Source organism: Aspergillus puulaauensis, chromosome 1 (genome assembly GCF_016861865.1).
Source record: "Aspergillus puulaauensis MK2 DNA, chromosome 1, nearly complete sequence".
NCBI classification, from domain to species: Eukaryota; Fungi; Ascomycota; class Eurotiomycetes; order Eurotiales; family Aspergillaceae; genus Aspergillus; species Aspergillus puulaauensis.
In genome coordinates this window covers 4,758,355-4,773,311 of record NC_054857.1, presented here as the reverse complement: position 1 = coordinate 4,773,311, position 14,957 = coordinate 4,758,355, and the positions used below count along the sequence as shown (strand labels likewise).

The following is a 14,957-nucleotide window of genomic DNA, read 5'->3' as shown; positions in this document are numbered from 1 at the left end:
TAACTATGCCCTGTCAGTCATCAATACTGGCGTCTTAGTCATGGGTTACCCCTCCGGTACGTTCCAATAGCGTCATAAGCCCAGCCAGAGCCCCACCATGTCCAACCCTCTTCAAGGTGACCTCAAGGTGAACCACGAAAACATCAACGCCAGAGATCGCCACGTCTTCCTAATTTAAGTTCATTTAAGAATCCCCTCGCCATCTCCGTTCTTCTTCTTCAACCTCGCTCCAACCATCTTGTTGAATCGAAATCTTTCTTTCATCAACTCTTCTATCCTATTCTCACAATGTCTTCTCTTGAACAGCTCAAGTCTACTGGCACCGTAAGCTACCCCTCACCTGAAACTTGACTCTCGTTTCGTGGCTAACCAAGCAATGCTATGCAATTAGGTTGTCGTTTGCGACTCCGGTGACTTTGCCACCATTGACAAGTACAAGCCTCAGGATGCCACCACCAACCCCTCTCTCATCCTTGCTGCTTCCAAGAAGCCCGAATACGCCAGCCTGATCGATGCTGCCGTTGCGAAGGGTAAGACCCAGGGCAAGACCGTCGATGATCAGGTTGACGCTGCCCTTGACAACCTCCTCGTTGAGTTCGGCAAGGAGATCCTCAAGATCATCCCCGGCAAGGTCTCTACTGAGGTCGATGCCCGCTTCTCCTTCGACACCAAGGCTTCCGTCGACAGGGCTCTGCACATCATCAAGGTACGAGAGCGATCCATTTCTGATCCTTTCAGTTCATTGCTAATTTCAAACAGCTCTACGAAGAGGCCGGCATCTCCAAGGACCGCATCCTCATCAAGATCGCCTCCACCTGGGAGGGTATCCAGGCCGCTCACATCCTGCAGTCCCAGCACGGCATCAACTGCAACCTAACCCTCATGTTCTCCCTTGTCCAGGCCATTGCCGCTGCTGAGGCTGGTGCCTTCCTCATCTCTCCCTTCGTCGGCCGTATCCTTGACTGGTACAAGGCCGCTCACAAGCGCGACTACACCAAGGAGGAGGACCCCGGTGTCAAGTCTGTCGAGAGCATCTTCAACTACTACAAGAAGTTCGGCTACAAGACCATCGTCATGGGCGCCTCTTTCCGTAACATCGGTGAGATCACTGAGCTCGCTGGCTGTGACTACCTGACCATCTCCGTACGTGATAACCATTCCTTCTATTCATCTTGGGTACCCATTACTGACATGGATTCTAGCCTGGTCTGCTCGAGGATCTGTACAACTCTAAGGACGCCGTCCCCAAGAAGCTTGACTCCTCTACTACCAGCGGCCTCGACATCTCCAAGCGCAGCTACCTCAAGGATGAGGCCCTGTTCCGCTTCGAGTTCAACGAGGAGGCCATGGCCGTCGAGAAGCTCCGTGAGGGTATCTCCAAGTTCGCGGCCGACGCCGTGACCCTGAAGGATATCCTGAAGCAGAAGGTTCAGGCGTAGAGAATGGCACCGGATGCCCCGCGCTGAGATTCTTTCGTTTGTGTAAAAATTGGCGATTGCAAAAATTTGCTTAGAAGATATGAATTTACGGAATACCATGTTTTATACCTTTTAACGCCGAGTCTTTTCAGCTAACGATGAGTTCGTAAAAAAAAGTGTAACGTAGTCGTGTAAATAAATCGGAGATTGAGGACGGGAATTGCGTGCGAGACGGAAGTGGGTTCGGGGAGTCTTATCCTGAGCTCCTCTGTAGCCGTTCCAAAGCCATAGCAGTGCCATCATTTCGAATCACCTGTTCGGCTCAGTCTACAAATAAACGATGGTATCTGAGATCTACAACATATAAACCGGTTGGGAGTTCATTGAATCAAAACAGCTATGTTGAGGATTGTTGCACTGGCACAATGTTGCCAGCTGGTTCTGATGGAGTGCTATGGTGGGGGCTTGTCCGAGACCTCCAATTTGAGCTGATGGAGTCCACTCCAGGATGGCCATTTTATTATTGTTGTTACTATTACTATTTTCCCACCGTTCAATCACGATATAGATATAGTTTAAATTGTCCTCATGATGATGGCAAATTTACTCAGAGTTAGGTGTAGCCCAGTAATTGAGTGAGTCTGGATTGCACTGCTTAGGAATCTCCCGAGAGCTTCCCCTCAGCAGCACTGAAAACGTCATTCCGGCACGGCCGCCAGGTGGGGTGGTTCACGAAAACCACCAAGAGGGGGGAGAGAGCTGTGAGGTGACTGGCAGGAATTGTCATCGACGAGCCTGCGAGCCTGTGGGCAGAATCGAAGCCCGTCGAATAATTCGCATTCCCCCAGTCCTCGGGCTATCCAGTCAAGCGCCTTAAGGTTACCCCTCGTCTCTCATCACTTCGCTTCCCCCCGTTTCCTTCCCACTTCCACATCTCTCCATTTGAATCCAACTTTCTCATACCTTTCCAAGTTTAATTCATCTTCACAAATCCGTCAAAATGGTCAAGGCTGGTAAGTCACATACTTCTGCTTCTGTATTGAATTGTTATTGGCCTTTATCCTGGTTGGGCCCACGATCGACCGTGGCCGGAGGACCTTGTGTGAGCAGATTTGAGCACCTTCTGAGCTCTGTCCTGAACCGACAGCCTATCAACGTCTCCTGCTCCCCTGCGAGCCGTTAGTATAAGCTCAAGGATGATGAAAAGCTCGGGCTAGCTCCCAGATCTCTGTGCTGTCGCATGCCGGTCGCTGGGTCTAAGCCCAGGAACATCACCGGGTGACGGACGGGTCCTCCCCATCTCGACCCCAGATCTTTGCCAGATCTTTCGGTGGCGATCCTGATTGTCATTGTTCTCGGGCCTTTGAAAGTGTAACAACGTGGCTGACACTGTTGATCTCAGTTGCTGTCCTCCGTGGTGACTCCAAGGTCGCCGGCACTGTTACCTTCGAACAGGCCGATGAGAACACCCCCACCAACGTCTCATGGAACGTCTCCGGCCACGATGCCAACGCTGAGCGTGGCTTCCACATCCACCAGTTCGGTGACAACACCAACGGCTGCACCTCTGCTGGGCCCCACTTCAACCCCTTCAGCAAAACCCACGGTGCCCCCGAGGATGAGGTTCGTCACGTCGGTGACCTTGGTAACTTCAAGACCGATGCCGAGGGCAACGCCGTTGGCTCCAAGCAGGACAAGCTCGTCAAACTGATCGGTGCCGAGAGCGTCCTTGGCGTATGTGATTCCAGTCCCCCAGTGGCAATTGACGATGTGCTGACAAGAGATAGCGTACCCTTGTTGTTCACGCCGGTACTGACGACCTCGGCCGTGGCGGCAACGAGGAGTCCAAGAAGACCGGCAACGCTGGTGCTCGCCCTGCTTGCGGTGAGTATTCATACCCAAAGAGGGAAATTCAAAAGGAGATGCTAATTGTTGCTGATAGGTGTCATCGGCATTGCTGCGTAAATGCACCTCTAAAGAATGATGATATGATGAATCTCGACGATATTGTGGAGGATGAAAGCTTGGTGGCCCAAAACTGCTCTGCAAATGCGATTCAGTGATGTTAGTTAAAAACTGCAAGGTGCTGCGAGTTTAACCACATTTAAATTGAAAGATAGTGTCATGATTATCTCCATTTTGCCCTCGATCATAATTATATACTGGTTGCAATTAGTAAAAACTGTAGCATGAACTCAATAACCCTGACCCCTGAGATTAATTTGTAGGTGGTGGTTGTTCTAGCCAGACCCTCTTCCCTACAAAGTAAGGACTTAAGTCCGCCACAGCTCCGGTAGTGTTAGAACCACGTTTCCGGTTGTGCTCCCCATCCCCAACATCAACTCACACCTCTACCAATAATTTCTCTTTGTCTCTCTCCCGTCGACCCTATTTGTTCTTCTCTGAGTTCTCTCCCAAAAGTCCTTCCTTAGCCAATTGCTGTCACTCTCTTTCCAATCATGCCTCTTGAAGCTCGCGTGAAGTCAGTTCTGTCTGGCGACACAGTTGTTTTGTCGCATGTCACCAACCCTGGACAAGAGCGTGTTCTGAGTCTCGCATACATCTCAGCACCAAGACTGCGGAGAGAGGGAGATGAGGTGAGCCCTGCTTTATCCCAGCGTTTGAAGCAACCATTGGAAGGATACCTGGCCTTTGGCGATAACATAATGTTTATGTTTTCAGCCTTTTTGCCCTCCTTTTGTTTTTTATTCCGGCAGCTTTGCTATCTCAAGCTCATATCACTATTAAATCTTCCGATATAATTCTTACTGATTTCTTTTCGCTTCTACAGCCTTACGCTTTCCAATCCCGTGAATTTCTCCGCGAGCTTCTCGTTGGAAAGGTGGTCCAGTTCCAAACCCTGTATACTGTTCCGAACTCGCAACGCGAATATGGAAAAATCAAACTTCCCAGCTTCGAAGTGACATTGCCCGAGATCAGCGTCCAAGAGGGATGGAGCCGCGTCCGCGAGGAAGCCGGCAAGCGAAGCGATGACACAGAAGAAACCGTTGCGATGCTCGAACGACTCCGCGGGCTAGAAGATCACGCCAGAACTGAAGGAAAGGGTGTCTGGGCCGCGACTGACGGTCGCATCGAAACTACCTACGAGCTGGCAGATGGCAAATCTCTGGTGGACGAATGGAAAGATAAGCACTTGGAGGCCATTGTCGAGAGAGTCTTGACCGGCGACCGCCTGGTTCTGAGACTTCTTGTTGACCCAGAGGAACACCTTCAGGTTGTCGCTGTGGTTGGTGGTGTTAGAGCGCCTGCAACCAAGCGGACGAGTGCCGATGGCAAAGAGCAGCCTGCTGAGCCATACGGTGAGGAGGCGCAGCAGTTTGTTGAATCGAGACTTCTGCAACGCAAGGTCCAGGTGGCCCTTTTGGGCGTCACCCCACAAGGTCAACTCATCGCAACTGTCCTCCACCCGAATGGAAACGTTGCCAAGTTCCTCCTTGAGTCTGGCCTTGCCCGTTGCCACGACCACCACTCTCCTCTCCTTGGTGCTGAAATGGCAACGTTCCGCCGCGCGGAGAAGGTCGCTAAGGATGGCCGAAAGGGCCTCTTCACCGGTCTTGTCGCTTCTAAGGATCCTGCTGGCGGGGCCGCTGAGCAGGACTACATCGTTGGTCGTGTGCTCAACGCGGACACTCTCTTCCTAAGGAATAAGGCAGGCCAGGAGAAGAAGATTAGCCTAAGCAGCATTCGTCAACCGAAGCCGTCTGACCCCAACCAAGCTCCGTTTGCCGCTGACGCGAAGGAATTTCTGCGTAAGAAGATCATCGGAAAGCACGTCAAGGTTACCATCAACGGCAAGAAGCCTGCTACGGAAGGTTACGAACAGAGAGAAGTGGCCACTGTAGTCCTCGGTAACACAAACATTGCCCTGGCTCTCGTGCAAACGGGTTATGCCTCTGTTATCCGTCACCGCCAGGACGATGACGACCGATCTCCCGAATATGATGACCTCCTGATTGCCGAAGCTGAAGCTCAGAAGGATGGAAAGGGCATGTGGTCGTCTAAGCCTCCCAAGGTTAAGCAGTACCAGGACTACTCCGAAAGTGTGCAGAAGGCCAAGATGGAGGTTTCTATTCTCCAGCGTCAGAAGCGGGTCCCTGCTGTCGTCGACTTCGTGAAGTCAGGATCCCGGTTCACTGTTCTTGTTCCCCGTGAGAATGCCAAGTTGACTTTGGTCCTTTCTGGTATCCGTGCTCCCCGATCAGCTCGTAACCCCGGCGATGCTTCTGAGCCCTTCGGGAATGAAGCACACGAGCTGGCAAACCGACGCTGCATGCAGCGTGACGTTGAAATTGATGTTGAGACCATCGACAAAGTCGGTGGTTTCATCGGTACGCTCTATGTGAATAAGGAAAACTTCACTAAGGTTCTACTCGAAGAGGGTTTTGCTACTGTTCATGCTTACTCTGCAGAGCAGTCTGGCCACGCGACGGAATACTTCGCCGCTGAACAACGGGCTAAGGAAGCCCGTAAGGGTCTCTGGCACGACTGGGACCCCAGCAAGGAAGCCGAGGAAGAAGAGGAGGAGGCTGCTAACGGCAGCGCTGTTGAGGCTGAAACCACTTCACGCCGCAAGGACTACCGTGATGTGATTGTCACCTACGTTGACCCTGCTACTGCGCGAGTGAAGCTGCAACAGATCGGAACCGGTACTTCAGCATTGACAGAACTGATGAGTGCATTCCGATCCTTCCACCTCAACAAGGCAAACGAGAAGCCACTTCCTGGTCCGCCCAAGGCTGGTGAGTTTGTGGCCGCTAAATTCACTGAAGACGACGAGTGGTACCGTGCCAAGGTGCGCCGGAACGACCGCGAGAAGCAACAGGCGGAGGTTGTCTACATTGACTTTGGAAACTCGGAAGTTCTGCCGTGGTCTCGTCTTCGCCCGCTCAGCCAGCCCCAGTTCTCCACCCAGACCCTTCGCCCCCAGGCAGTAGATGCTGTTCTCTCATTCCTCCAGTTCCCTGTCTCTCCCGACTACCTCCAGGATGCAGTTGCTTTCCTCGAAGAACAAACATACAACCGCGAACTTGTCGCGAACGTGGACTACGTTGCTCCTGAGGGAACACTACACGTTACTCTACTCGACCCCTCAGACTCCAAGAACCTCGACCAGAGCATCAACTCTGAGATTTCACGGGAGGGGTTGGCTATGATTCCCCGCAAGTTGAAGGCTTGGGAGCGTGCTGCTGGTGAGACACTATCGAATCTCCGTGCTCTGGAAGATGAGGCGAAGCAGGAGCGTCGTGGTATGTGGGAGTATGGAGATTTGACCGAGGATTAAGAAGCGTTTGGCCTTGAAGCGTACAGCTTCCTCTTTTTTTTTTTCATGTACAAATATCCTTACGCTACTGGAATTGGTCAACGTACAAGTGCACAGCATTTGGGACTTTTAAACCTCCATTATCTTCAGCGTTGTAAAGAGGGCATTGTTTGCCTCTGCGTAATCAGCTGCTCAGCATAATAGTAAGCTGACTCATCAATGTTGCCCCAGATAATTTTAATGCAGATTCCTCCATCGGGGTTCAATCGATTCGCCGAACACCTTCCATCCGATCTCTCACTTTGACTTGTCCTTTTTTTTTTGCTTTTCAAGTCGCTCGTTCTCCATCTCTAGAGTCACTGGCCACTGCTAACGCGCCCTCCCCCGCGGGAATCTCGCCAAATCCATCGCGCCCGAGCCTGACTGCCGATCGTCGGAACGCCAGGAACACATTGGAACTCCAGTTGTGCTTACGCCGAGTCTCTGACCAACCACAGCCCAACCCCAATCTCACGCTCAACTTTTTTTTTCGTCGACCATCCTACCGTCCCTTTCCCTGCTATACCCCCTTCCTGCTTCCGAGATAGCACGCCAAAACCATGCCTTTGTGGAGAACCAAATCCAACCACAGCCAAGCGGAGAGCGATTCCGCCGCCGCCGATCCCAAGAACGACCCCATGGCCTCGGCGTCCCAGGCTGCAAGTGATGCCTGGCTCGCGGGCCACTTGCACCATCTTACCGAGGAACAGGAGGGGAAATTGACTGAGTTCAAGAAATTCTGTGAGAAGGAGGGGTACTATAAACCAGGGGGTGATGGGGGAAAGCCGAGCCATGATGATGCGACGATGCTGTATGTTCGCCTCCTGACTTTCCATTTTGTGGTTTTCTTTTACTATGGGCGTCATGCGCGGCATTGGTGAATTGGCCCGTGGCTAATGTGTTCTCAACAGGCGATTTTTGCGCGCGCGCAAGTTTGACGTGGATGGGGCTTGGGGTCAGTTCAAGGATACGGAGGACTGGCGCAAGGAGAACGCTATCGAGTCTCTGTACGAGAATATTGAAGTGGACTCTTATGACAGGGCAAGAAGAATGGTGAGTTTCGCTGCATGTTTTGGCATAAAGTGAGTTTGAGCCTAACCTTAATTCTATGGCTATAGTATCCGCAATGGACCGGCCGTCGAGACCGCCGTGGTATTCCGGTGTATGTGTTTGAGATCCAGCATCTGAACAGCAAGAACATGGCTGCATATAACGCGACTATGGAGAATCCGGAAGCGACGGCAGAAACGCACAAGTCTTCTTCAGTTCCTCAGCGTCTCCTACGCCTGTTTGCGCTATACGAGAATCTCCTCAACTTCGTCATGCCGCTTTGCTCGCAATTATCTCGCCCGCATCCAGAGACCCCCATTGTGGCTTCGACGAATATTGTGGATGTCGGTGGTGTTGGATTGAAGCAGTTCTGGAACCTCAAGGGACACATGCAGGACGCCAGTGTACTTGCGACAGCCCATTACCCCGAGACCCTGGACCGCATTTTCGTAAGTGCCACCAGAAGCGTTCCAAAGTAAGCTTGGAACTGAGATACTAATTTGACTAGATCATTGGCGCTCCTGCCTTCTTCCCAACCGTTTGGAGCTGGATCAAGCGTTGGTTCGACCCAGGCACCACTTCGAAGATCTTCATCCTTTCTGCCTCCGAAGTCCTTCCCACTCTCTCCTCGTTCATGGATCCCTCGAGCATTCCCAAGCAATATGGTGGAGAGCTCGACTGGCAATGGGGCGATATGCCCAATCTCGATGAGCCGGCTCGTGAACTTGTCGGCGCGCTTGAAACCGCGCCGGAAGAGGGTCAAACCAAACCGAGCTTCATCAAGGGCCCGGTTCTCTTCAAGGGCGATAGGGTCGATATTATCGGCAAGGAAAGTGGAAAGGCTAGAGAGTCTTCCATTCCCGTTCCCAAGTCCAAGCTCGCGGAAGAGAAAGAGGCCGCTGCGGCCAAACCCGAAGGCCATGAGAAAGAACAGCAACCCGCTGTAGACGAATCTACTCCAGCCACTGAAGAAAAGGAAGCTTCCGAAAAGGTCACTGAAAAGCCCGCTGAAAATGGCGTTGCGACGAAACCCGAGGGTGAGACTGAACCTCTCGCCAACACCAACACTTCCCTTCCTACTCAGACGGTATCCGCCTGAGCGCATTTACTTCTTAAAACATAATTCTACAGATACGAGTACCAACATCCGTACTTGACGTTTTTCATGTTGGCTCTGTTTTTGTCATAGCTTGCTGCATAGATACATACCCTAACATCATCTTCTTTCCGGTTCTAACCATTTTGTCTGTTTAGCTATGGGGTTTATCATATAGAATATTACCTGATATCTCGAGCTCATCTTTCATTAAGGGTAAAATATTTCAAATGTCTAAGTTTGTTGTTAAAGATTTCGTGTTTGACCTAGTTATGGGGACAATATATATAAGCTCCAGGTCCATGGGCCCTGGGTGCCTCACGCTTCAAATATCATGCTACCACGTTCAACGTAAGGCATTTCCTGGTTGCCCAGCTCTTAATTGGTTATCGGAGTAAATACAGGATTCGTGGATATTATCCATTCGACTCTTAATCATGATGCAGACGCATATGCAAAACCACAGGGGCGCAGAGGCACCTGTCAGTGGGCCTCTGGTTCCGCCCCAGGAGCACCGCCGACAAACCACGGAATGGAAGCTCCAAGCAGCCGCACAGCCTCCAACTCCCTCCGCTCTCCCTCTCGACGATCTCCAATCACTCCGCGGCTCGTGCTCCTTCTCAGGTTTGGTGCGATCATAGTCTACCTTTCGGGTGCCAGGGGATATTTCTGTCATTCTGTCATACCAGCCTTGCACTAAGATTAGGCACCACCTTCCACCCACCTACGAGTACGGTTCTGTCAGCTCGCTTTCATCCCATCTTCGACACAATTTGAACTCCAATCGTCCTCCGCCCGGCGCATATTTCCCTATCGATATCTTGACTCGCGCGCGTATGAAGAGATGAGCATTCGGACACACCGCTGATGAGCTCCACGATCGAGAGCCGCGATGACTGGGCCCGAGAGGACGACCTCGACTTGGGACAGGCCGAGGACGAACACCTTCCGGCGGCGGCAAGCAATGGCGTTATCGAAGATGGGATTCCATCGGAGAACTTGAAAGATGGCTCAATTGCACATATAGAGGAGGATCTCCCCGATCTGGCCAGCCAGAATCATGTTTCGGGGAAAGCTGACCCTGTCCCCGATGAAGTCGACTCGAATGATGTTCCTTCGTCGCCGTCGACCCCGAAGCCCCGTCTCGCGCAGATGGGGTCGCCTGATGACGCTGATGATATTGGCTCTAATCCGGATGATACACCGTCGTTGCGGGTGAGTCGTAGTCAGGCCGATTCTTAATCGGAGAACTGGGCTAATTGCTTAACTGTAATAGGGATCTATTCAATCGTCGCCAAGTAGTAGTGCGCTCGCATTTCGTGGCTCCTCCCCTCGACCCAGTCCCAGTCCGTCGCATCGTCCCTTTGACCTTCGGTTCCAGTCGAGGCTGTCTTCATCGCCCGGTAGCATTCGGCCGTCATCGCCCTTCCTTACACAGATCCACTCGCGAAAGTCCTCCCTGACAAGCCGGTTATCTCCGGCCACCTTTGACTCTGACCCCGATGTACCCCAGGATCCTTGGGAGGTTGTGCGCTGGACAAAATTAAGAAAGATAACGGGACAGACATTCTCGGAGGTTGGCAAGCGGAATTTTGGCTCTCCTACGTGCATGGTAGTCTCTACCTCTATCGTTATTGGGACCTCAAGAGGAATTGTCCTGGTGTTTGATTACCAGCAAAACTTAAAGGGTGTTATTGGGCAAGGAACAAACGGTATGACATGAATAGAATAACGGGGATACCGTTGGGATAGTGCTGACTATAGTTGTCTACTTTTAGCTGTCGAATGCGGAGCGATCCAGTCGTTGGCGCTGTCTGCGGATCATTCCACTGTCGCCGCAGGCCATGTTTCGGGGGATATATTCACATGGGAGATATCGAGGCCCGCACGACCTTTCCTTCACATCCAGCCCATACCAGTAAACCAGGTTGAGACACGGCAATCCGACGGCCACATTGCGGGATCGCCGGTCATACATTTGGGATTCCTAGGAACGAGGCGCACTGCACTGGTTTCCGCTGACAAGCGAGGAATGGCTTTTTCCCATTTAGCGACCCGCGGTATGGGTGCAGTCGGCCGGACGGTGAAAACAACACGGGTACTAGGCCGCTATCCCCAGCCAACGTTAGAGATCAGCAAACCGCGGAAACCAAGTTCTGTACTCGCATTCTCGCCTCTTCCCCTGGGGAATGTCGAGCAGCCGACGGATTCTCTTGGCTTGGTTGCCATGCTTACGCCGTATCTCCTGGTTATAGTTTCTACAACACCGGTGGCGCAGACTCAACACAAATCGCCGCGTCCGAAAGAGGTCGCCGCCCATGGAGCGATGACGGGCGCGCTTGCATGGTTTCCAGCTATCAGGCTGAAGGGGAAGGATTCGCAAATCTCCAAGACGAAACTCGTTTATTGCTGGTCAAACGTGCTGACCGTATTGGATGTTCTTGAGGTGGAGGAGGATGAAATATCATCAAAGGACCGCCCTCCCAGTTTAGAGTTCCGTCCGCGATGCAGATGGAGAGCCGATGAGGCTATTGTGGCCGTTCAGTGGTTGAGTCGTTCGGTGTTGGCGGTTCTTACTATCACGCAGCAATTACTCATTGTAGAAGACCATACAATGCGCGTGACCAATGCTGTTGATCTTCTCAACCGACATATCTACCATGTTGATCTGTTCTCAGCTCAGCTCCACTCACTAGTTGAGCAGTTGAATGAAGAGGATACCTCCATGCATGGGGTTGTGGCCGATGCTTTTTATATGAGCTTCCGCTCTTACAAGGGGCGATTGTTTATGCTCGGCTATAACGAACTTCTAATTGGCAACCTTTCGAACTGGGCGGACAGGCTGCTTGCGATCATGGAAGCTGGCGATTTTATCGGAGCCCTTCGCCAAGCTACAGCCTATTATAGCGGAAATTCGGAGAAGCTTACTGTCGGACTTCCCGACGAAGACTCCTTAAGACAACCTATTGTGCGGGAAAAACTCCTTGAAATGATGTCTGCTTCATTGAAGTATGCCTTTGGACGTAATGCGGAGGCACCCAATGACCGACTCGAGCGTCAACAGTTAGAAGAACTGGCTGAAGTATCTATTACGGCTTGTGTCTGCATGGCCGACGAGGAGTTCATGTGGGATGAGGTCTTCAATTGGTATGAGGAGAATGAATCCGAAGGGGCCTTCCTCGATGCGCTGGAGCCATTCATTGTTGAGGGGACAGTGCTATCTCTACCCCCAACTGCTGTTAAAGCCCTGATCAACCACTTTGGCGTTACTCATACAGCCAGTCAACTGGAAGAGATCATTTGTCTGCTTGACACTAGCACGATGGACATCGACCAGGTGACCACGCTCTGCAAGCAGCACAATCTCTACGATGCGTTCATATATGTCTGGAATCGATGTCTAGGAGACTACGTCGGCCCGTTGCAGGAATTAATCGGTCTCACTCCTTCCGAACATTCCGTGACCAATGGCGATTCGGTGGATGAACTCAAGCGCTACACGAATGCGATGAAAATATTCCCATACCTCTCTTTCATCCTCACATCCCGTTCATACCCGACGGGAAACGATATGGACGAGGTCGAAGCCTCTCGAGCAAAGACCGCCTTGTACAACTATCTGTTCTCTGGAACGCATGAATCCTTCTCGCCGCTCGAGGTACTATTGAAATTCGACACGTCTAGTTTCATGAGTATGTTGAATGAAGCGTTCGAGGATAGCTTCTTGAATGAGCAGGATCCAGATGAGGTTCCTCATCAAGGAGTTTCAATCAATCGACAGTATCTGATTAGCATTCTTCTTCAAACCATGACTGCGACTGCTTTTGAGACCTCCGACACGATCTACCTGGATATGTTCATTGCTCGGAATCTCCCCAAATACCCGCAATACATACTGCTTTCTGGCACCACCCTGCATCAAGTTCTCGAACGCCTGTGCCGATATCCAAATGAGGAGATGGTGGAAGACTGCGAATTGAGCGCAGAGTATCTTTTGTCCTTCTACCATCCGCCAGACATCCAGCAGATGATCCCACTCTTCCGAGATGCACGGTTTTTTAGGATCCTCAAATCCACTTATCGGTCTGAGAAACAGTTTCCAGAACTCGTACTCACGTACCTGGAAGATCCAAACGAGCGGGTTAAAATATTTATCTGTCTTCAAGACTGTCTCCGCCCTGGCTCTAACTTGGGTAAGAAGCAAAGACAGGCTGTCATTGGCGTGGTTGAGGCCAATGCCCTCGATATCGCTGCGATAGACGTTCGCATGGCGGCGCAAACTATGCGTGATTTCGCTCCAGAGACCCATGCGACGTTTATCAAGGCGTTACAAGACGATAGTTACGGCCAGTATCAATATCTGGATGTCATTGTCGAGCAACGATCACTCCGCTCGCTAGAAAACCACCAGTTACGACCGGTTGAAGACTGGATGGTTGAGCGTTACGTACAACTGCTCTGCAGGCACGATCCTACCCAGGTAGCCAACTTTGTGGACACGCTCAGGGAGGGAGACATAAGACTGGAGGAACTACTTCCCTCTATGGAGGAAAGTGGGGTGGTGGACGCTGCTATTATCCTCCTGGCTAGGCAGGGGCAAGTGAGAGGGGCGATGGACCGTCTCATCGCCCACCTGAAGACACTTGAGTCAGGGCTGGTGGGGATTCTACAGAGTTTGCAGGATGCTCCAGACTCGGCTACTACGGCCGAAGCAATTGAAGATCTTTTGGAATCCCTGAACAAATATGCGAAGGTTGGAACGTGGCTTTGCCAAGGCCAAAGCAAAACGGCCAAGAATTCGCGTAGCATCGAACGGAACGGTGGGGGCAAGAATGCCTTGCAGCAGTCACTGTCCTTTGACGAGGAGCTTTGGCTTGACTTGCTCGAAGGTGTTGTTCGTATCGCCAGTAGCGTCTTTGCGCAGATTCAGGGGGGCCTGGCGAATCGAGAAGAGACAACAATCACAGAGTCGACGTCCCCCCTGGGTGCTAACGCTGCTCAGCTCGTCTCATCGTTTCGAACCCTGGTGCAGCAGGTCTTTACCATACTACTTTCGAGCACAGTTCGAACTAGTGGTCCAGGTCCAGCAACAGGCGAACGCAACGATGTCGCTTTCCTTCGTATCCTACGCGCCTTCTTAACTAGGGCAGCGCGTTGGTCTCCATCGCTTCTTGAGTTACGAGCTGTCCTTGCATCCGTGTTCTCAGCCTACACTTATGAGAAATCACTGCTATCCCTGGCCAACGGAATGCTAGATCGCGATCTGTTTGTCCATGTTGACGAGGTGACACTATTACGCCAAAGGGGATGGCGGCCTCGTGGCCAAGTTTGCGAAATCTGCCGGCAGCGTATCTGGGGTCCCGGAGTCGGTGCTCAGCAATGGCATGCTTGGGAGACACGTCAAACTGATTTGAAACAGCACCGCCTCGCGCGGCAGTTAGAAGGCCGGGCTGACTCGTCTTCAGCTCGAGGAAAAGGGAAAGCTGCAGTAGTCTCCTCCCCCGCCAGTCCGCCGTTGCACCCCCTAGATGGGCACATGGACCAGGCCACGAGCAGTTCTGCAACGGCTCTTCATGAAGAGGGGGCTGGCGTGACCCAGGGACCGGTGGTTGTCTTCTCCTGCCGACACCTCTACCATCGCCAGTGTCTGCTGGATATCGGTCAGTCACGCCCAGCTCGACAGAAACAACATCACGGTGAATGGGAGACGTTGGTCTGTCCTGTTTGTCCTGTACATAGCGACCAAGCATAAGCGATTTTGCGTGTTGACTTTGAGCCGGTCTGAATTTCTTTTTTATGTTACATTACTACTGCCACCCCTTTTGCTAGTATAGTCCACTTAGGCGTTATTCATCTACTGTCGGCATTGCCGAAAGACTTGACGCTGTGATAATCGACGATCTGGAATTCTAGAGTGGCCCCGGAGAATTAAGGATCTCATGCCTAAACCCTAAACCTTTTGGCCCCCAACCCAAGGTGTCTAGACCCTAGAACCGCAGGGAAAAAGAATTCTGGATAGGGTTCGATGATTGGGAGAAACGCCGGCGCCGGGACAGGGAGAGGAAGCGGAATA

The 14,957-nt window shown here is 51.9% G+C and overlaps 5 protein-coding genes across 5 annotated transcripts; all 5 read left to right on the top strand.

Annotated features, from left to right (window-relative positions):
- Positions 1–288: 288 nt before the first annotated feature.
- Positions 289–1,439, top strand: TAL1 (sedoheptulose-7-phosphate:D-glyceraldehyde-3-phosphate transaldolase TAL1; the record flags this gene model as incomplete). Its single annotated transcript, XM_041698027.1, has 4 exons — positions 289–324; positions 392–706; positions 760–1,143; positions 1,203–1,439. 4 exons carry the CDS (start codon positions 289–291, stop codon positions 1,437–1,439), a joined length of 972 nt encoding a protein of 323 aa, XP_041551254.1.
- A 979-nt stretch (positions 1,440–2,418) lies between these two features.
- On the top strand, positions 2,419–3,383 carry sod1 (superoxide dismutase SOD1; the record flags this gene model as incomplete). The annotated part of the gene is made up of 4 exons (XM_041698026.1): positions 2,419–2,431; positions 2,821–3,152; positions 3,206–3,302; positions 3,361–3,383. 4 exons carry the CDS (start codon positions 2,419–2,421, stop codon positions 3,381–3,383), a joined length of 465 nt encoding a protein of 154 aa, XP_041551253.1.
- A 494-nt stretch (positions 3,384–3,877) lies between these two features.
- On the top strand, positions 3,878–6,720 carry APUU_11886A (putative transcription factor (Snd1/p100); the record flags this gene model as incomplete). The annotated part of the gene is made up of 2 exons (XM_041698025.1): positions 3,878–4,015; positions 4,210–6,720. The coding sequence occupies 2 exons, from the start codon at positions 3,878–3,880 to the stop codon at positions 6,718–6,720; spliced, it is 2,649 nt and encodes an 882-aa protein (XP_041551252.1).
- Positions 6,721–7,298: 578 nt separating this feature from the next.
- APUU_11885A (SEC14 family lipid-binding protein) lies at positions 7,299–8,887 on the top strand (the record flags this gene model as incomplete). Its single annotated transcript, XM_041698024.1, has 4 exons — positions 7,299–7,549; positions 7,650–7,791; positions 7,857–8,237; positions 8,297–8,887. 4 exons carry the CDS (start codon positions 7,299–7,301, stop codon positions 8,885–8,887), a joined length of 1,365 nt encoding a protein of 454 aa, XP_041551251.1.
- An 864-nt stretch (positions 8,888–9,751) lies between these two features.
- On the top strand, positions 9,752–14,636 carry APUU_11884A (CORVET complex membrane-binding subunit VPS8; the record flags this gene model as incomplete). The annotated part of the gene is made up of 3 exons (XM_041698023.1): positions 9,752–10,099; positions 10,161–10,596; positions 10,663–14,636. The coding sequence occupies 3 exons, from the start codon at positions 9,752–9,754 to the stop codon at positions 14,634–14,636; spliced, it is 4,758 nt and encodes a 1,585-aa protein (XP_041551250.1).
- Between the last annotated feature and the right edge of the window lie 321 nt (positions 14,637–14,957).